The sequence below is a fragment of the Aspergillus candidus genome (assembly GCF_002847045.1).
Source record: "Aspergillus candidus strain CBS 102.13 unplaced genomic scaffold BDW47scaffold_36, whole genome shotgun sequence".
Taxonomy (NCBI): Eukaryota; Fungi; Ascomycota; class Eurotiomycetes; order Eurotiales; family Aspergillaceae; genus Aspergillus; species Aspergillus candidus.
In genome coordinates this window covers 240,088-260,732 of record NW_020194041.1, presented here as the reverse complement: position 1 = coordinate 260,732, position 20,645 = coordinate 240,088, and the positions used below count along the sequence as shown (strand labels likewise).

The 20,645-nt window shown below is 51.7% G+C and overlaps 9 protein-coding genes across 9 annotated transcripts; 3 read left to right on the top strand and 6 right to left on the bottom strand.

Moving 5' to 3' along the window:
- Positions 1-216: 216 nt before the first annotated feature.
- On the top strand, positions 217-2,906 carry BDW47DRAFT_132846 (uncharacterized protein; the record flags this gene model as incomplete). The annotated part of the gene is made up of 5 exons (XM_024817672.1): positions 217-319; positions 373-811; positions 898-1,992; positions 2,063-2,736; positions 2,821-2,906. 5 exons carry the CDS (start codon positions 217-219, stop codon positions 2,904-2,906), a joined length of 2,397 nt encoding a protein of 798 aa, XP_024670403.1.
- Positions 2,907-3,437: 531 nt separating this feature from the next.
- BDW47DRAFT_108927 (uncharacterized protein) lies at positions 3,438-4,302 on the bottom strand. Its single transcript, XM_024813344.1, has 2 exons — positions 3,801-4,302; positions 3,438-3,685 (listed from the first exon to the last, which is right to left on the bottom strand). The coding sequence occupies exons 1-2, from the start codon at positions 4,229-4,231 to the stop codon at positions 3,607-3,609; spliced, it is 510 nt and encodes a 169-aa protein (XP_024670402.1). The 5' UTR covers positions 4,232-4,302; the 3' UTR covers positions 3,438-3,606.
- A 966-nt stretch (positions 4,303-5,268) lies between these two features.
- BDW47DRAFT_118854 (cytochrome P450) lies at positions 5,269-7,245 on the bottom strand (the record flags this gene model as incomplete). Its single annotated transcript, XM_024815264.1, has 7 exons — positions 5,269-5,465; positions 5,534-5,635; positions 5,704-5,987; positions 6,043-6,164; positions 6,222-6,559; positions 6,621-6,803; positions 6,870-7,245. The coding sequence occupies 7 exons, from the start codon at positions 7,243-7,245 to the stop codon at positions 5,269-5,271; spliced, it is 1,602 nt and encodes a 533-aa protein (XP_024670401.1).
- Positions 7,246-7,740: 495 nt separating this feature from the next.
- BDW47DRAFT_118853 (cytochrome P450) lies at positions 7,741-9,513 on the bottom strand (the record flags this gene model as incomplete). The annotated part of the gene is made up of 3 exons (XM_024815263.1): positions 7,741-8,426; positions 8,488-9,321; positions 9,381-9,513. The coding sequence occupies 3 exons, from the start codon at positions 9,511-9,513 to the stop codon at positions 7,741-7,743; spliced, it is 1,653 nt and encodes a 550-aa protein (XP_024670400.1).
- Positions 9,514-11,063: 1,550 nt separating this feature from the next.
- On the bottom strand, positions 11,064-12,114 carry BDW47DRAFT_127352 (terpene synthase family protein; the record flags this gene model as incomplete). The annotated part of the gene is made up of 2 exons (XM_024816699.1): positions 11,064-11,698; positions 11,772-12,114. The coding sequence occupies 2 exons, from the start codon at positions 12,112-12,114 to the stop codon at positions 11,064-11,066; spliced, it is 978 nt and encodes a 325-aa protein (XP_024670399.1).
- A 982-nt stretch (positions 12,115-13,096) lies between these two features.
- On the bottom strand, positions 13,097-15,563 carry BDW47DRAFT_108925 (chaperonin-containing T-complex subunit CCT7). The gene is made up of 6 exons (XM_024813343.1): positions 15,222-15,563; positions 14,965-15,131; positions 14,554-14,890; positions 14,126-14,498; positions 13,399-14,060; positions 13,097-13,340 (listed from the first exon to the last, which is right to left on the bottom strand). Exons 1-6 carry the CDS (start codon positions 15,265-15,267, stop codon positions 13,228-13,230), a joined length of 1,698 nt encoding a protein of 565 aa, XP_024670398.1. The 5' UTR covers positions 15,268-15,563; the 3' UTR covers positions 13,097-13,227.
- Positions 15,564-16,086: 523 nt separating this feature from the next.
- On the top strand, positions 16,087-17,215 carry BDW47DRAFT_108924 (porphobilinogen deaminase). The gene is made up of 2 exons (XM_024813342.1): positions 16,087-16,402; positions 16,475-17,215. The coding sequence occupies exons 1-2, from the start codon at positions 16,135-16,137 to the stop codon at positions 17,200-17,202; spliced, it is 996 nt and encodes a 331-aa protein (XP_024670397.1). The 5' UTR covers positions 16,087-16,134; the 3' UTR covers positions 17,203-17,215.
- Positions 17,216-17,509: 294 nt separating this feature from the next.
- On the top strand, positions 17,510-19,457 carry BDW47DRAFT_108923 (lanthionine synthetase C family protein). The gene is made up of 4 exons (XM_024813341.1): positions 17,510-17,866; positions 17,923-18,472; positions 18,530-18,543; positions 18,604-19,457. The coding sequence occupies exons 1-4, from the start codon at positions 17,692-17,694 to the stop codon at positions 19,404-19,406; spliced, it is 1,542 nt and encodes a 513-aa protein (XP_024670396.1). The 5' UTR covers positions 17,510-17,691; the 3' UTR covers positions 19,407-19,457.
- BDW47DRAFT_108919 (uncharacterized protein) lies at positions 19,458-20,621 on the bottom strand. Its single transcript, XM_024813340.1, has one exon. It carries the CDS (start codon positions 20,527-20,529, stop codon positions 19,651-19,653), a length of 879 nt encoding a protein of 292 aa, XP_024670395.1. The 5' UTR covers positions 20,530-20,621; the 3' UTR covers positions 19,458-19,650.
- Positions 20,622-20,645: the final 24 nt, after the last annotated feature.

Here is a 20,645-nt window from a genome sequence, read left to right as displayed (position 1 = left end):
ATTTGATTGAGCCTTACATTACTAGATGGAAAATACAGCTTTATTAGCAGCATGCAGCACAGCCCTGTCTATAACTGCATTAGGAATAAGCCCGTCACTGCCAAGCTCCCTCAGCCTCTGTCTAGGAATTTAGATCGAATTACAATATCATTCCCTTTACACCCTTTGTGCCCCTCAAATGTTTTGTCCTTCTTATCAATCGGAAAAAGAGCATCAATGACAGTCTCTGTGACCATCGATCATTTCGTGGTCCAGACATGTTTGACGGTCAACGCCAACGCGATGCCTCGGATTCGGAAGAAAAAAACAAGTCGGTCTCGTATGTCAAATCATGGCGACTAAATCCCCTAAAGCGCCCTTGGACAAGCACAGAGCAAGACATAAGCACCGGGACAGATCACTCTCGCAAGTGGATCAAGGGCGTCGTCCTCTGTTCGTGGGTTATTGCCGCAGTCCTCGTCTTGAACATTATCCTCACCGTCGCCGCCGTCGTTGTCGCCTATTCAAAAAACAACGAAAAGACATTCTCCGTTGCGTCCCTGTATATGGGGAAATGCTCCGTGGCCAAAAACTCGACCACCGGCGTGCACCTCGTGATTAACATCCTGAGCACCGCCATGCTCGGCGCAAGTAATTACTGCCTGCAATGTCTTGCGTCTCCGTCGCGATCGGAAGTGGATGAAGCGCACGGCCAAAAGACCTGGCTCCAAATCGGCGTGCCAAATATCGTCAGTCTCCTCCGTAATCAACGAGGGAGACGATGGTATCTGGGAGCTGTTCTGCTCACCACGTCGCTGCCGATCCATCTGATGTTTGTGCCGCGTCACTGTCCGGACTCTTTCGCACAAGGCGGACGTAACCACGGTTTTTTGCTAATGTTCTTGTCTTGTCGATTAGTTACAATTCTGCCGTGTTTTTCTCGGTGGGACCGGCTGAATACACTGTCGTCGTTGCGCAGGACAACCTCATCCGCTATCACGATAATTCGACCATCTTCGAGCAATGCTTCGCTGAGAACGTCGGTATTGAGCCTCTGCAATTCAACGCGGCGCTCAAGGATGGGGGCTTCAAAACACTTTCTAAACAAGACTGCGTTGAGTCCTTTGCCCAAGATTATGCATCCGGGCAGCGAACACTCGTCCTGGTAACGAACGCCTCCATGCCGGACTCACAACCAGTAGCTTGGGTGGGGAAGGGGAACTATCGAAGCTTCGACGTGAAAAGCGACAGTGTCTTCGGATGGCTATGTGGCGACGACTATCGCTGCAGCAAAAGCCAGGCTGAGGGACTCATCGAGGATTGGTCAGTCCAGGCACGGAGATGGTCGACTCCCAGCCTACGTCTCAAGATGCCTACGGCAAGGGGAGACTATACTTCCCAGACCTATATTACCCCAGGATCATACGACTTCCCTGACACGGAAGACACTCGTCGTCTAGCTGATCTATTGGACAAGGATCCGTTCAAAGAAGAGCTGCAAGCAGACCTCGATAACCCTGCCCTCTGGGATGACAGTTCCTTTGCGAAGAATATTGAGATCCTGAGCCAGGAGACCACCTGCGCGTACTCGGAATATGAGCCTGATAAATTGCCACGGAGATACCCCATCGACCACTGCATGTCGCTGCCAAGTCAAGAAACCTGCCAGCTCTTCTTTAGCCCACTGATCTGCATCATCGTCATCGGTTGCAATATAGTCAAGCTGATCTGCACGCTACTCACCGCGCGCGACAGCAGAGAGGACCTCTTCCTGACTGTCGGAGACGCAATCTCATCTTTCTTAACCCATTCAGACCCGACCACCGAGCGGGCCTGTCTCCTTTCCAAGGCCGCCGTGAACAAAGGAACGCTGGGGTGGTGCAAATACACGCGCAAGCCCCGTAAGCCTCGGCAATCTGACGCAAAAGAGCCACAGCTTCCCGTCCGCCTACCTCCCCGACAAAGATGGTTTCAAGCCGCGAGTATATCGCGCTGGCTCTGCACGCTCGCCATGTAAGTAGCCACCCACCACTCCCCTCGCGCCAGGCATGTCAAACCCAACACTGACCCTCCTCCCGCCTAGATTCGTCGCAATCCTAGTCCCAGCCGGTATAGTCCTCCGCCTCGGCATCATCGACTTCACAAAATCCTACGGAGGAAATTCCATCTGGTCCTCCGGCCTCGGCGAAGTCACTACGGCCACAATCCTCAGTAGCATGGACATCCCCGCCACAGCAAGCGGCATCTTCTCCATGGTGTTCATGGCCAACATTCCGCAGCTGCTCGTCTCCGCAGTCTACTTCCAGTACAACGCCCTCCTTACCTGCATGCTCAGCGCCGTCGAATACGACAAGTACGCCACGGACCGCAAACCCCTGCGCGTCTCCTGGCCCCGCCGCGACCAGCGCTCCACTTACTACCTCAGCCTTCCCTACCGCTACAGCCTTCCCCTACTTCTCGTCTCCGCCATCCTCCACTGGCTCGTCTCCCAGAGCCTGTTCTTCGTGCAGATCGTCCCGTTCGACCGGAGGGGCGTCCCTCAACAATCCGAGCAGGTCGTTACCTGTGGCTATTCGCCTCTCGCTATTATCTGCGCTATGATTCTGGGCGTTGCGCTTCTTCTCGGAGTCGGCCTGCTTGGCTTGCGCCGCTTTAAATCCCGTATGCCGCTCGCGGGCCAGTGCAGCGCTGCTATCAGCGCTGCCTGCCATCCTTTATCTAGTACAGACGATCATGCCTTGAAACCTGTGCAGTGGGGTGAGGTTGAGATGCCTCGAGCTTTCTCATGGCACAATGAGCTTGGGGATTCTCCCTCGTATCGGAGCGAGTGTGGTGAGCTAGGTCGGCCGACTGAGACGGGCTTCTTTCATTGCGCTTTCTCGTCGGGTGAGGTCTCTGAGCCGAGCGCGGAGCGCTTTTATGCTTAGTTGGTGGATGGCTTCTTCGGATTATTGTGTGATGATATACGTATATATTAATGCGGGTTCTATTGGTAGCGTGGGGTGGTGTTTGGATATACTCATTATGACAAGCGGTATTTGTACCTTTCCGGCTGTGAATAAGTTCATAATGGTGACACTGGATATGATCGTCTTGTACCTACCTGTTCATGTATAAATGATTTATATCATTATCTGATGATGATGAATGCAGTATACTTCCCTCTTGAAAAAAGGAGACAAGGTTGTGGCAAAATACATGCTACCCCCTGACCGTGACGGAGTCTCCTCTGTGCGAAGATCCCGATTCCTCTCCAGTTTCTCAGAGCCTTGCTCTCCACATGCAAGACAATCTCTAGAAAGCCAATCTCTAGAAAGCCAATCTCTAGAAAGCCAATCTATAGAAAGCCAATCTATAGAAAGCCAATCTATAGAATTTCATATTAAAGCCTCTACTAACTGAGCTTAATCGAAGAGTAAGTCTTCATAATGGATAACTAAGTAATAAGTAGATAGGTAGTAACTATCGCCAACTCGCCTAACTCAGTCTGGTATCAAAAGCATAATATCAAACACGCTAAATAAACCGAACAAAGACAAAATACAGTACACAATTTAGATCACCCGTAACTCCGATATTGGATATCGTCTACGCCTGCGCAAACTAGACCATTTCCCCTCAACACACTCACAAACTCCTACCCAGAGGCTTCGCTCGCTTGGAGATACTCCGCACCTGGTGTTGCTTGATGCGCGCGAGACGAGCCCTGTCATATCATGATCAGCATTAACTTCAACAAGCCTTTCTCGACAACTTCGTCCTGAAAGATAGCTAACCACCCTCAACAGAACAACAGACGGGAAGAAAGGGTAGTAACTCACTCCTCGGACGCCTCCCTATCCAACCTCCTAACATGCTCCCTTGCATCATGCACCGCCTGCCTCGTCGCCATCAGTGCCTTACTCGCCTCTTTCTCCATCGCCTCGGCGCGCGTCACTTGCTGTCTTGCTGCGCGGATAGACGGGTCTTCTTCTTCTTCTTCGTGTCGGTGGAAGATGCTGTTGCTGCGGTGGCGACTGCTGTGGTGGTGATGTTTGCGGTGGTTGTGGTTGTGGCTGTGGCTGTGGCTGCGGCTGTGGCCGCTGCGGCCGCTGGAGCTGGAGCTTCTTGAGGCACGGTTGGAGGCATAGGAGTGAGGGGATGGGGGGGAGGAGGAGGAAGTGTGTGGGCTGAAGAGGGCGTGGAGGGCGGAGGAGTGGTTGTCTGCGCCGTGGGAGGAGGAGGCGGCTGATTTGCGGTGGAATATGGGCATTTTTGGGAGTATGTGGGGTTAGGCTTGGGTAGATGGGGGTATAATGAAGAGGTATCTAGTGTTTGTGATAGTTTTGGTTGTTATAATTCTTTTGAGAAACGGAAACAGGAGTGTTCATGAAAATAGCCGTATATATACCTTCTCCTGGCATATATTGTCCACTCCATCCTACACGGCTTTACTGTCCCCAAGAAAGCCATCACTGACGTCAGTGGTCCATTCCAAACGACCCCAGAATATCCCTGTCCACCACAATCAAATCCCAAACCATACTGTGAAGAGTGTCTCATCACGCTAGGTCCCGTTGGATACGACTGTGGAGGTGGCGTCGGGATCTGCACTGCTGGTAATACGACATTGGAACAAAATGGCCGGTGACATCACGGTGCCTCCATAAGTTAATATATTTTGTTTCTGATGGTACGGTGAGGAAGACAAATGTTTGATATATGATGTATGCGTTTGCAGGGTTGTCCTGAGTTGGGAATGCATGATGGGCGTGAGTGGTGGTTATGACGGGCGAATCCATGCTGTCCAACGCAGCTCCGTCCGGTGGCTGATTAGTTGTTCTCAACGTGGAGGTGTTGATTGTAGGGAAAAGGTAGGGAGGAGGAAGAAAGATCATAGTTATGTCTATATATTATAATTAATAGTGATAAAATCCATAAAATATTATTATGTAGCTATAAATAGTTATTAATCATTGATTCATTTATAACGATATCATAACCAGTTACAGCCAGCCACGACCAGCCGCGACTGTTAAATAGCCGCTGCCAGCCCCTTGCAACTTTCCCATCAGCCCAGTATGCTAGTATTGTAAAGCTAAGGGTTCGGGTATCATTCTTATTGATCATCATGGCCAGTGAAATTTGCCAAACATCCGAGGTGGGATGACTGAATGATTCGAAATCTGGAAGCTGGCAGGATGGTTGTTTCGTTTGAAGATAAAACGTTGGGGAAATCGGTCATAAAATCATCGACTCCACATCCTGTCAACGAGGCAATATATACCCCATACCAGACAAGTCGACCGCTCACACCTGATCTGATCGTCTTGTAAACCGGAGCCAAAGCGGAGAAGGGCCAAGAGTGTAGTGATCCTTTTGCTGGGCCCAGAAGGCCTCTTCCGTCTGGGACGGTGCTAAAGCAAGATCGTATCGGCGTAGAACTTCCGCAATAACCAGTCGGAGCTCCATCAGGGCGAGCTGTTTGCCGGCGCAAGCGTAGGGCCCTGTAGTAAGTGAGTACGCTTTGGTCAGTGACGTGGACGATGGCGCATTCCGAGCAGCCCTCACTTACCGCCGTTGAACGGTATAAAGACCGATTTATCTCGAATGAGCTCCGGCCGAGTTGTCCACCTTTCTGGGATAAACTCTATTGGTCTGTCGAACGCGCGGGGGTCTACGTATTTGAGTTTAGTGGAGATGCGCGTCTTGTAGGTTTGACTTCCTTGACGGTTGGGAACGTACCCAGGTAGACAGTGTGCAAGGGCACTTGCACGATCACATTCCCTGGAATCCAGGTCTCTCCGATGAACATCCCTTCGGGGGGAGTGACCCTTTGGGTACCGGAAGGAGCCGGTGGGTGTAGGCGGAATGTCTCGTTAATGAGTCCCTCTAAAAGATCCAACTTGACGAGAGACTTGTAGTGTCCAGGTGGCAGTCTGTCAATGGTTTTCTGTAGATCTCGGGCTACACACGGGTTTGTGGCGAGGTGAAAGAAGACATTGGTCAATGCTGTTGCGCTTGGGTCACTACTTTCAGTTAAACAGAGCAGGTGCATGGTTAGGTCAAAAGCGTGGCGCCTACCTGCCGGCCACGATACTGAGAAATGTATCACCCTGTAGATCAAGCGTATTCTGTGTCGACATGGGCCCTTGTTGGTACGCTTTTACCAGCCACGTGAAGATGTCGTTCTGCGCTGGTTTTTTCTTAGGCTGTGTGTTAGCATCCCAAAGTTACGATCGGGCATAATATCTTAAACACACCGCACATCTCTCATCCAGCTGGCTTGTGACCCATCTCCAGAATCCATGATATTGACCGTTGGCGATAGGCACTTTCTTGAAGACGGAAAACACCCAAGGAAGATGGCCGAAATATCCAAAGGCAGTACTCAGTGTGTTCTGTATGGTGCCCAAGATAGGAGACAGTTTACCTTCGGCCAGCATGTTGAATGCCTTGCCAAACGTGAGGTCACCCATCACATCGAAGGAATAGAACGTGAACCACTCCTGCACATTCATGGGGGCTCCGGTTCGCCGATCAATGGCGTCTATAAGCTGCATGGTATATTTGAAGACGCGTGGCTCATACCCATTGAGAGCTTTGTTTGTCCGAGTCAGCTGGCTATGATCCCTTTGGTTGGGAGAGAATTATGGATATACCGCTTGCGCTGAATGCTCGATCCCAGGCCTTTCGTCTCTCCGTATGCACCCTTTTATCTCGGATGGTGAACAGCGGAGTCCGAGGCTGGAAGAGAGTATAGAACGGTCCTTTTGTCACGGGTGAAGCAGTACTGTATAGGGCTTTCACCGCGCGAGGATCAGCGATCGAGAGCTCAGAGGGGCCTTCCAATAATGAACAATCTATGATCAGCTAGCTGGTAGGAGATAAAGTGTTGGGAGCAAGCTCACCCAATCGTACGTAGTCACCATACTTGCCATGGAGCCGTTGTGTTTCCTCATACAGTCGTAACTTTTTTGCCGACAGAAATGTCACATAAAAGTTGGATAAACGGGCGGCGCATGGCCCGGGAAAATCGGAGAGTCGATGGAAAAACATACGGTACAGCAGCATACTTGCCCATACCCCGAAGAGATGGAAAGCTGCCGTAACCAAGATGGCTCTACCGGAAAGCACGCAAGTGCTTGCCAGAGTCATCATACCGTAGCCAAACAGCAATGAAGGCGCGGCTGTGTCCCACTCCCCATGACGAAAGCAAAACCAATGTAGCAACAGCCCGCTACAGCTAGCGACAATGGCAAGAAACATGTCGCGTGCTGGGGTCATTATTGTGACTGTGGGCACTTGGTTCTTGGTCAATCTCTCGAGAACTTCAAACAGAGCCATAGGGACTTACAGATAGTATCGGGTCCCAGGTAGTAATTGCCAAGGGTGGTTAGATCATGGTTATTTCTAGGTATAGAAACGTCATTCCAGACTATTCACCGCAAGATGGTCTTTTGATTTGGACTATGCACTGTGATTGCGCATGTTGCCTCCTTACGTGTCCCCACTTTTTGAGTCTGCATGCTTAGAGCCTGATTCTGATTTCGTCTTGTCTACATTGGTATGTGGGCATTGATTTTATGCATGAGAGGAAAGAGAGAAAGAAAATGAAAAGAAAGAAACAAAGAAGGAAGGATAGATAGAGAGAAAAGGAAGATTTATACCTGCTTTGATATTGATGGAATCAAATTTATTGTGTGCTTTTTCATTTGAATGATATAAAAGCAGAGTATGCTATTGAGTACTATCTCTTCAATTAAGTTCTTCCTCACACCCTCAGTTGCTTTTCTGTGGCCATTTCTCACGCCTCTCTGCACGAACATAGAGATTCGTGGGCACAATAACCTGATGCAATGGGTCATATTCAATCGCCCCATCACCCTCTCGAGTAAATCTGTATCGATACACTAGTTTTATCATAATAATCTTCACCTCCTGGAGAGCCAGGTTATACCCAATACACATCCGTGGCCCGGCTGCAAATGGTATATAGGCCTCCTTGGCCCTTTTCTTGGTCTCTCTAATATTCCAACGGTCCGGTTGAAACGACGCCGGGTTGTCCCACATGGAAGGGTTGTTGTGGATATGATGCAGCGCAGGGATAATGACCGTGTCTTTGGGAACGCGGAACGCCCCCGGAAGAATGAGATCGAACTTGGCAGTCCGGGCAGGTTGGTAGGATGGGTTGTGTCGACGCTGGGTTTCTTTAAGAAAGTTGTCCAGAAACGAAAGCTTGCGGATGAAATCGGGGGTTAGTGGGGTAGTTTCGTCAATCTCGTGGTCCACGAGTTCCTGTAACATTCTATCCTGAACCCCTGGATACGCTACCAAACTGTATACGAGCCATGAGAGGAGGGAACTCGTTGTTGTGAATCCGGCTCCCACTATGACTTCCAAGCCCTGTATGAGGTTTTTGCGCGGCAACTTTTGATCCTTGCCATCACGCGCGCGTACAGCGTAGTCTACACCGGTCAGGCCTGTTGCCAACGGTGGATAAGAAGGTGGATGGATGAGGAAACCTACCGACGATATTCGCGGCCTTCAGGGCGGCATCCTCGCAGCTCAATTTCTCTACGCCTCCCGACTCTGCCGAATCAATGCTTAGCTCAATAAGGTTATCGAGGTGCTTTCTGACATGGCGGAGGTTTTTCGGGTCGCCAAAGGGCAGCATGGCATACCAATCTCCCCAATAAGTAACCTTCTTGTTGAGATGTAGAGTTTCGCCAAAGAGAGTCACAAGCTCATGCAGAGGGGCATCGACGGATGAAAAGTGCCCTAAGTCCTTACCCAGCACCAGACGACCAATCTGCTGGCAGGCAAGCTTTAGCATGTAGTGATATACATTCCACGCCCTCGCATCACAATCCAATTTGTCAAAAATTCCAAAAGACTCCTCGACGATTGCTTGAATAGTCGGAGCATAGTGCCTTACGGCTTTGAAACTAAACGCTGGAGGGAAGAACCGATGGGCCATATTCCATGCGTCGGTCTCGGTATCACCAATGAATATCCCCGCATCGTTGTTTTTGATCCCGTGTAGCGGATGAGACTGGTTGATGCTCTTCGTGAAAAAACCAGTCTCGGAAAAGGCAATAGATGCCAGAGCCGGATCATTGGTATGATAAACAACCCGACCAAAATTATGGGTTTGAAATATGGGTCCGAAATGCTCGAAAAGGCGTTGGTGGTTTCCCAGATGGTCCGGGTATATCTCGAGATAGTTCCCAATGTAAGGGATTCCCTTGGGCCCGGGAACGTCGCGAATGGCCCGGCCATCGACGCTGATCGCTATGGGTGAGTTGGTGGAGATTACATCTGGGACTCGTTTCAAAGGGGCCTGACAATGTAAAGCAATGCCTGGTGATGGTTAGAAGGGTTTTGTTCATCAAATTCCCACGGGGGAGTCTCTATAATACCATCCGGGCTGACGATGGCGAAGAATCCCGCGATCAGATATTGTAGTTGGCCGAATGTGCTTGATGGGTCAACATCCAACGGCCTTGAAGATGATGGCGGCTCACCCAGGAAGTAGAAATGCCTCACAACCATTTTCCTCGTCGATTAGAATGAGAAATATCAGGTCGCGTGGGTCAGGCTGACAGCACTGTATGTATTTTAACTCTACCCTCCTCTTCACCGCAACGGAGAATGCAATGCATATAATAAAGCCCCTTGAAGGCCCGGGATTCATGACCTCGCAGGTATTTCTCTGTTGGTACTGAGGGCTAGGAAGAAGCCCGATCCAACTGAGTTTCTTTGTTTCAACGATCACCCTCTTCAGAGATCCATAGATGGATTCACCACCAGTCCCTCAATCCGCGTACACGACACAGGAGGTCGCCGCACACAAGGAGCTGAATTCAATCTGGATAATTATTCACGGCAAAGGTACACACACTCTCTCGCAGATCAACACACCAAACCTTGGCAAAACCTGACTGATACGATCCCAGTGCTGGACGTGACCAAGTACGCGGAGCAACATCCAGGTGGCGTTGAGATCCTCGCCGACGTGGCTGGCACTGATGCCACAAGGGCCTATGAAAATGTAGGACATTCGACAGAGGCGACTGAACGAATGTCCGAATACATCATTGGCGACATTCTCGGTTTGCCATCTGAACCCCCCAGGACGGTTCGCCTGGTTGCTCGAGACAACCACACCGGGGATACGCGGCATTCAACAACCTCCAGATCAGCGGTCAGGATGTGTGTGGGTACAACTTCAATTACATTTGCTGTATACATCTGCTGGCCGAACAGTGCATATCCCATGACCACCTTTCATTCCACCTTGGCTCCAATCTTGTTTACTACTCTTCTCGTGCTTAGCGGTATTCTGTTTATCTTATGTTACTACGGTAAACAGGCTCTGCATGCGGTGACTCAGTCTGGAAGATATTCGCCCTACATTCAGTCAACACAGATGATACGTGTGTAAAGCTGAAAATATGATGCACAGGCAGTACAATTCGTGCGAAACTTGATTATACCATGCAATATGTAAGGAGTAGACCATCCTGCTCATCCAGTGTAATGATATCACTACTCCATAGATTCTATCCTAACCATTCTGTTTCACGTACAGATCATGGTCATCGTTGGCTTTCTCATCTGCCATCCAGCGGGAAAGCGAATCTTATTTGACCTTGGATTACACCAGGCAAGCCCAGCCAGCCGTAACCTCCACATGACCTCAGAATGCGCCCTAGCGCGTCTCAATATGTGAGACGTTGAAGAAACCTCCCATGGTGATATCCATGCCGCGACGACGCCAGCAGCATCCTGCAGCGAGGCCCAGTGGGCCCGGATTGAACTGATATGATCCACCTGCACTTCGATTACACGGAGTGGATCAACTGGTCTTCACGACGATTCCATGTCACTGCGTCTGTGACATATTCAAGAGACACGTCTTATACATGAAATGGATGCGGTTCTGGTCATTCTTGCCCATGATATCAGTCTGCATGACGTGATGCTTCTCTACCTTAATTCATTGAATGCTCAAACAGCTAATTTGGCTGGAGTGTCGGGTTCGTTTATTTCAGATTGCACGAGACTAGTCCTTATGCCTACAAGCCTCTATAGCTAATTAATCAAATGGTAAGCTGATACCTTTTCGCAGAGGCACACCACTTCATATGAGATTCGACAAACGCGGCAATAACCCGACAACAGGACACCTCATCGGCCATCCCCGCAAACTCATTCTTATTCCAGCCTTCCAGCATCATAAATATAGCCTCAACGCACTCGTTATGAATGTGCGTCACGCGGCAGGTCGCCTCGCGAAGGCAATTCTGGTCCGAGGCCTCCCGGCCCATGTCCCTCAACGCCACGACAACCGCATTCATGGACTCGCCGTTGCGCAGATCCTTCTCGAGCCCAATGAGATCATTTTGTAGACCAGCTGCTAAGCTGACGGCCCGTTGCAGGCCAATCATGTCTGCCTGCTTTCGGCTTCCCGAGCAATATAAGTGACGGATCAGCGCGAAGAAAGGGCCGATCCCGATCGTGCGCACTCGGATCTGGAGATACGTGGATAGATCCCTTTTTCCGAGACCAGTGCTGCTGCCCCCCCGATAGTCAAGCTCGCTGACCAGGCCCTTGCACACGTTTGCTACCTCTGCAAGGAAGTCCTCCGCCGTGGGTACGGTGAGGTGGTGGCTGCAGTAGTTCCGAAGCCGCGTCATGATGAATGCGACTTGATTTTTGTGGGGCGTCAGATAGACTGTAAGATCTTTTTAGTCAGTATCCATCTGTGGCGGTAGTGGTATGGGATTTTGCTTCCTGTCTTTACTTACCCTTCAGGTCCAGCTCATTCTGCCCGAGAACTATCTCAATAGACTGTCCCAAGGCTGCTTCGGCGGCTGGTGGATCCATCTCCTCGAGGATATCATCGATCGTGCAGAGAGTGCTCAGCCAAGCAGCCATGCAAATCTGGATGGCTTCCGTCCGCACATCCGGAAAGAACAGTCGGATTGCGGCTACTTCGGCGACGGCCTTTTGATGAATCTTGTCCGTGTCAACTTCCGGGTCCATTTGTATGTCCCTCAGGAAGCTAATATGGGCTTGAGTGACGATTGAGGTCGGGGAGATTCCTGTCGGCACGATTCCAAAGTCAGGAAATTTGAGCTGCTGGCGCATTCGTCAGTGCCATTATCTATCGGGGGGTGTCTGGGGTCTTCCCTGGAAAGCGAGATCCCACGTTTTGAAGGCAACGCTGCACTCCTTCATCGTAGGCTCGTCTCGGGTCCGCTTGTATTGTTGGGCAGGAGGGCTTGGAGCACTGGACCCTCTGGGACAATCACTTTTCCTTTCCCATTCTATCAAGCATTTAACGACGAGAAGGATGGAAAGAAGGGTAAGAAGAGCAAGTGAAAAGGTAACAACTGGAACTGGGAAAAACAGAATGTCATAGCCAATGCTCTGCCAACTCTCCATGATTCAGCATTGGGGAGGTTGATCCTAGCCGTACTCGATCGACCTGGAATATTGGTAGAGATATTGGCACTATATGAAGACACCATCAGCTGGATGTTCCATGGTATACTGTTCAATCCCTGATATGTAGGCCACCTACTCTGGATCCGTCCATGCATCGCACAACGTCATCATGTAGCTATTCTTTTACTGCCATCTGACTTCTCCTATGTACATCCCTTACGTGGCGCTTACCAGTTCCAGGTAATGTCGGTGAAGCTGGAAGCAAATGGGAGGTTTCGCTGGTGGAATTGCAGAAGACTTTTTTTCTCTCCGTATATAGTGTTGCCTGAAGGAGATTGCGGGCATACTCCACAAGAAGGATCCTCGTTTTCGGACTGTGAAGATGAGATACGAAGGAGTTGGATTTTGGAGGTTGAAAAATTGATCAAGTAGGGCTGTTACGTGGATGAGGTTCGATCTTCTGCAACTAGAGATTAGTTGGGGAGATATGTATGATTAGCATTGATGGCTCGATGCTTATAGCGAAGGACAATCTTGCTACCAATTTGGTATACAGAATTACTCCGCCCTCAATCCAAATATAAGTCGAAGGTCGATCGTTACAGCAGACCAAATCATCCGGTGCCTCACACTCTACTATAATATTTTCGATATACACAAATATAATATTCCGTCCTAGAATGAAACATTAAAAGGCAATAAGGCCCGAGGACCATCTAACTCTGATTGCTTTTGTTTCTACCGGTTGCAAATATCGACAGCCCGACCAATTAAATAATCTCGTACCGAATCGAACCTCACGGTCGATCAAGCTTACCGACCCCGACGGGGCATACCACGGCCACGGCCACCTCCCATGGCGCGTTGCGCAGCACCGGGGGGCAGACCACGGCTGGGTCCCTGGGGCCCGGCGGATTCCTGGTTCTCTGTAGATTGTGTTAGTAGGTGGATTTCGAATCCAAGGGAAAGGAATATGTCACGTACTGATGGTCTCGTCCACGCTGAGGATGAGGCATGCAGCCTCGACGGCAGCCTGGATGGCGTTGACCTTCACCAGACTGGGCTCCCACACGAACGCGGCCATGTTGTCCCGGACGCCCTCGTGGTCGAAGTCCACACCCGCCCAGACGTTGCCCTTGCGGTGCTCCACACGCAGGCGGTTGAGGATGTCGGTCGCGTCGAAACCGGCGTTGTCGCACAGTTGGCGGGGAATCACCTCCAGAGCCTTGGCGAACGCCTTCACGACAGCCTGCTGTTTGTGGGGGACGTTGCGGTCCGCATATCCGTGCATGTAGCTGGACACTTCCATCTCGCAGGCGCCACCGCCCGCGACAATCGTCGTGTGGCGGAGGGCACGCTTGACGATCATGATCGCGTCGTGGAGACTGCGCTCCACCTCGGCAATGAACTGTCCGGCACCACCACGCAGAACCAGGGTGCATGTCTTGGCCGCCGGGCATTCGGAGAAGATGTTGAAACGCTCGCCACCGATCTGGCGCTCTTCGAACGAGCCGCAGGTGCCCAGGTGGCGGTCCTGGATGTCACTGCATGTCGACTGGGTCGCGGCGCCGGAGGCCTGGCAGACGCGGTCCATGTCATCCGACGCGACACGGCCCGCACAGAAGATATCGCGGTCCGCAAAGTACCTAGATGAGGACAGGGTCAGCAAGATGTCTTCTGCGTCCAACTCTCAGGGGGGAAAGCTACGCACTGTGTCGCCAAATCACCAATAGGCAGCTTGCTGAGAACGACCTTGGCACCGGTCTTGTAGATTGCCTCGAGCTTGTTGAAGATGATCTGCCACTCGGCGTCGACGATGGCCTGGTACTCCGACACCTGCTCAACACGAACCTCCGCATTGTCCTTCTCGCTCTTCAGCTCCAGCTCCACGTTGAGACACACGATCTTGGGGTCCTTGAAATGCTTTGGTTGCTGCTCGAAACCGGCGTAGGAGAAAGTCTTCTTGAAGGCAACGCCGTTGACAAAGAGCGAATCCTGGAGACCACCACCGGTGACCTTCTTCACACCGATCAACTTCTCGTTCAGGTCATCCTGATCCAGCGACAGGACCGCATCGACCACCACTAGATTCCCGTATCAGTTCCATCCACTATATGCACTCAAACCCAGGGGTCTTACTCTTGGTGAAGAAGTCGGAGTTCCGCTTGATCAGCTTGCTGTTCATGGCCGTAGCCGCCAGTCGTCGAAGCTTTTCCACCTTCTTCTCCTCGTTTGTCGAGGCCTCGACGATATCCACTGCGATCTCCTTGACCTTGTTGACGGCCATCGCACTGGCTCTCCGCAGACCCTTGATGATCGTCTGAGAACTGACACCCTGCTCAACCAATTCGCGAACCTCCTTCAGTATTTCACCAGCGAGGACCACCACCGACGTCGTACCGTCTCCGACTTCGGCGTCTTGGGACCGGGCGATATCCGTCAGGATGCGGGCGGCGGGGTGCACAATATCGAGGAGCTGAACAGAAGGGTATCAGCAAGGTGTATAATATACTTCACCTATCCGGTAAGTTCCTCCATAGCCGCACGTACCTTCATTACCGTAGCGCCATCGTTGGTGATGGTCTGTCTGCCATCATTATCGACCAGCAGTAGGTCCCCACCATAGGGGCCCAGGGTGCTCTTGATCGTGGATTGCACCGCCAAACAGGCATTGATGTTAGAAATGATTTGACCCTTGCCTTGAGAAGCATCCGTGCCTATTCAGTCCGGTAGAAACATGGCCAAGTCAGCAAAAGCCCAGCAACGTTGCGTGGCACACATATGGGGGGAATGCGGGCGGAACGGACCCTCTCTCAGCACGACAATCGTGGGGGCTTGGCCAGCGAAGGCCATGGCGACAGTATATTGGTCAGGTAGAAACAGGTAAAACGAAGAGAAAAGAAGAGAGACCTGTATTGAAGGTCTGACCAGATGGAGAAGTGTAAAGAGACTCCGATGGTAAGAAGGTGGTTGAGGGGTCAATATTGATAGCACCAATATTAATTCCTGCTCCCTCAGGCTCGACACCAAAATTTCCCCGAGCTTCTCTCCCGCCAATCACCGCCCGCGGCTGTACTGCCGCACTTAAAAGGCGGTGAGCAGGCATGGGACATTCTGGTTGCGTCCATCATGCTTTTTACAACCAAGACAGTTCAGTGAAAATGAAAGAAATGAACTGGGTATTCAGTTCTATGATGGATATTCTGGACAAATATTAGAGTATTCCTTCTCCAAGAAGAACACCAGCTTATCAAATCGATTTGGATACTTTACGTGAATTCATTGGCTCCTGCATAACCAGGCGACGATATGGGTATGCCTGAGGTTGCACAAATGACCACCAACACAGGCGTCATTAATGGCGTATATTGGTTTTTAGTCTCTGAAGACTGGCCAACACAACTGGACCAGAGATGATGATGATGAAGATATTCCGGCCATAGAGAACGGCTAGCTCGGTAAGGGAAGATACCAAAGTAACCAACACTAAGAAAAGTAACATCGTTAGCACTACTACCGAGCCCGAAGACACTACAGCACCGTACTATAGTACACTTATATTAAGCATCTAGTCATCTAGCGCGGGGCCTGGATGTATTTGATGACGGGCTTTTCCCGTGGGTATTTGAGATCAGTTACACTGTCTTTATAACCCCCTCCCCATCCATTCCCCTTTTTTCTTCCAAAGCCTTTCCTGGCCGAACCCGCATCATCCTCAAGATGGCGGAACCTTCCCCTACAGCCCAGCCGCCGCTGCGAATCGGTACCCGGAGATCCAATCTGGCTGTCGTCCAGGCGGAGGGCATCCGCGATAGTCTGAAAAAGATCGCACCGGACCTATCCTACGAGATTCAAGCGCTCCGCACTCTCGGTGACAAAGATAAGTCAACGGCGCTTTATAACTTTGAGGGAAAAAATCTTTGGACCACGGAGCTAGAGGAAAAGCTCAATTCCGGCGAATTAGATGTCATCGTTCATTGTCTGAAGGGTAAATCATCATTTCTCTATTTCTCTCCACCATTGGTGTCGATAAACAAACACCAATTGCTAATTAGACCAGATATGCCAACCAAACTACCCGACTCATGCGAGCTAGCAGCTATTCCACTCCGGGACGATCCCCGGGATGCCCTAATCGTCAAGGCCAGCCTGCCTTATACCAGCCTGGCGACACTGCCCCAGGGCGCGGTGGTAGGCACCTCGTCAGTCCGGCGGTCGGCGCAGCTGCGCCGCCTGTACCCTCATCTCCGCTTTGCCAATCTCCGCGGCAATGTGGATACTCGTCTCGCCAAAGTGGATGACCCGAACAGTGAGTACATCTGCATGATCATGTCGGCTGCGGGCCTGGAGCGTATTGGCTTGAAACACCGCATCAACCAGTATCTGGGCTCTAAGGATGGGGGGATCCTACATGCTGTTGGTCAGGGAGCGCTTGGCTTGGAGATTCGCAAGGGGGATACGAAAATGCGGGATTTACTTGGCCGGCTGGCCGATCGGAAATCTACTCTTGCTGGCATTGCCGAGCGGTCGCTCATGAAAACTCTGGAAGGTGGTTGCAGTGTTCCGATTGGGGTTGAGACGGAGTGGCTTGAATCGGGAGACTTGAGGATGCGGGCCATTGTTGTCAGTCTGGATGGCGCGCAAAGCGTGCAGGATACCATTGATATGAATGTTCAAAATGTCGACGAAGCAACGGCCCTCGGGCAAGCACTAGCGGCGAGACTGGCCAAAGCAGGCGCAGAGGCAATTCTGAACGACATCGTTGCCAATCGGCCAGCCAAGGAATGATGATATGATATACAGACATTATGAAGCCACGATGAGATACGTTCTCTGCTTTCTTTACTGAAAACGTGCGTACTGTAGCAGAAATTGTATAACCAAGGAGTTGTTAGTATAACTTACTTACTGGTGGTATACTGGAAGAGTTGACTACCTGCACAACTGGATGATACGGGATGATGCCTGAGGTTGCAGAATAACCACCAACGGACAGATCTAGAACACATAACCCCCACTTCTCGAACCAAATGACCAGATACACCCTACAATACCCATCGTTCTAATATTCTACGTCCGATACATAACTGTAGGGTTATTACAGTGCTTGACTCCTGAGGAACCTCCACAGTGATTGTTACCTGACAGGAGCACATACACTATAAGCATGGCGTCATGGATTAGCGGGGATGCCAGCCACATTCGTATAAACTCGACACACTCCTGTCAGCTCCAGGCACCGAGTGGATTACCAGCTCCTCACCTGGTATATTCGCCATGCATCCCCAATATTACGAAAACACGCTCAACCCAATTGCCATCAATGAAGCCAGTCTTCAAACGACACTGAGAGAGCTCCAGGTTGCCGTTCAGCGGGGTGCCTTACTAGTCCACAAGGGCTCCCCCCCTCCTACTGAGTGGGGAAGCGGCGGTCATTACGTGGGACACCCAGGTAAGATAGCCATGCTCCGACGCGTGAGCTGCATTCGAGACTTACGCCTCCTTCAGGAATCGCTATTGCTTTCCTCCGACTCGCTCGCCAAGCCTCGTCTCTCTCAAACGACAATGACCAGCCCCCCGATTTCCGCAAGCTGGTGGACGAACACATTGTCCCTGATGGGCCAGATGCTCCCATATTGCCGGCACGACTGTCTCCCGTGGGCTCGGCGCCCGTAGCTGCGGTTGTGACGCGCATCTTGACTGCCGGGACGTTCGGCGGTGCAGTGTCGGATAGCGATATCAGCTGTCTCCGGAAAGCGGTTGAGATTGCGCTCGGAAACCCGCCCCTTCTTCCTCACTCTGGCCGGCGTATGGGGGGTGACGAGCTGTTGTATGGTCGAGGCGGCTTGCTGTGGGCGGTTCTGAATATTCGCGTCCTCCGCTTCGATCGGGAAACCACGAAGGCGCTGCAGCCGGTTTTCGATGCCATTCCTCGATTTGTTGACGTCGTCGTTCAAGCTGGGAAAGAAGGCCGCAAGGACTATGTGCAAAGGCATGGAGAAAAGGACGCGCTGCCGTTGATGTGGGCATGGATGGAAGATCATTATGGCCTTGGATCGTAAGTGATATGATTATTGCCCGTCTCACAAGATGGATGCGCAGCTGACTAGCCCAGTGTACACGGAATGGGTAGGTTCGAAAATCATCATGAATCATGTCTAGCCAGCAATTAACCAATGACCCTCACAGCCGGAATCCTGGCCGTCCTCCTAGCCTGCAAGCCCGAGGAACTCGACGATGGCGTCCCCCGCAATCATCTCCCCCTAATAGCCGGTACCATTGCCGGCCTTTGCAAGATATGCATCGCCAACAACGGCCATCTTCCCACGTCGATCCCCCTCTTCAGCTCCTCTTCCCATCGCAAATCTCCTCTCGTCCAGATATGCCACGGCAGCCCCGGCCTAGTCCATCTCATGGCCTGCGCCAGGAGGAATGCCCCCCTCGTATCCAACTACTGGGATCCCAGCTGGGACGAAGCCATCTACCTAGCCAGCGAGCGCATCTGGGAGGAAGGACTTCTCTACAAGGGCGGCGGTCTCTGCCACGGCTTTGTGGGAAATGCGTTAACCCTGCTGTACATGTATGAGAGTTACGAGTACGACCAGGATCTGATGGAGAAAGCGAGAACAAACTACGTCGATCGCACTAAAACAGCCATTGATAATAGCCAACACACCCGCCTCACTAGTGACTACTTGTTGTCGAGGGCGTTGGCGTTTCTCCTACATGGACGGCAGTCGCCGCCGTACGATGCTGCGAGCCATGTCTATCGCGTGCCGGATCGTCCGTTTTCGCTTGCGGAGGGGCTGTCGGGGACTGTGTGTGCGTGGGCCGAAGCTTGCGTGGCTGTTCAGGCGAAATTGAGGAAACTGGAGCTTGAGAAAGAGGGGAGGGCGGTTGCTTTCCAGGATGATGCTGTCTTTCAATCTTTGACGGCGAGCATGCTGGGATTTCCCACTTTGGCTTATTACAAACCTACTGGTGCGGTCTAGTGCCTCGCATACTTGAACTCTTTACAAATATATTGGCGGGGTATATATACATGTGCATTCTCAGCCATATTCTCTGAACCATTCAATCTATACAGACCAGCTGCTAGTATCGGCTCACCCCATCCTGCATCAAAACAAAAGAAAATACAAAACGAATGAACCCGAAACACCGTGCTCTATGAACCAACTCCCAGGACAGCAAATCAGAATCGCCCCAAAGACCCAGTCTGAAAGTGTAACCCGTTTAAAACAAAGTAAACCCACTCCGATAAGTAGGCACCTGTCCCGGCGCCTGCATCTTATAATCCACCCGCTTCGGCGCAAAGCTAGCCTGGGGCGCCTCAACGGCCACCCTCCACCGACGCCAACAATGGCTAACCTGGTGGTGCGGATCGCCGCAGAACCCGCACCGTCCCGCCACCGCTGCCGGCGGTGGTCGCTGGCTCCGCGTGCGCGGCTCCGGCTGGCTGTTGCTGCGGGACCGGGTTTTGTGCTCATCCTGGCGCATCTGCTGCAACACGTATGCATTGATCTCCTCCTGGCTGGGCCTCTTGGCGTGGCCCTTGGCGACGGGGGGCGGCGCTCTGGCGCTCTTGGCGCGGCGGAGGTAGTTCCCGTCGTGGTTCATCTGGTGGACGACGAAGGCGTTGATTTCGTTTTGTGTTAGAGCGTTGGTTGTTGATGCGCGGGGGCGCGTCTTTGGTGCCTCCGCCTTGGGGGCACTGTTGGTAGCGGTGGTGGCGGGGGTGGTGGTCGTGGTGGTTGTCGTCTTCGTCGGGGGAATTTGAGCGTGCTGCCCCCGAATGATCTTCTCCTGCTGCGTAGCAAGCTCAGCCAGTTCTCGGAACGACATCCGCTCCGTCGGGTCAATGGCCGTCAGGCGGCTGTCCTGCAGCGTTTCAATCGCCCACAGCTTCCATTCTGGGCGCTGCTTCAGCTTGGTGAGGAAGAGGTTGTTGATTTGGGCGTCGGGGATGACGAAGTCGTCGTCGATTTGGCTGAGGCCTTCGCGCATGGCTTCGATCAGGGAGATGAAGTCGGCGATTGTGTTTGCTTGAGAGTCGAAATCGAGGATCTCACCGATTTGGTGGATCATGCGGAGGTTGCGTTGCCAGAGATCCATGGCATCGAGGTTAGAGGTACTATCTTCCAGGTACCTGGTAGGGAAGTATGGGTGTTGGATGTAATTGGTTGGTGGAGGGTGCTCGCAGGGGTTCGTCCTGAGCCAGAGTTCCATCT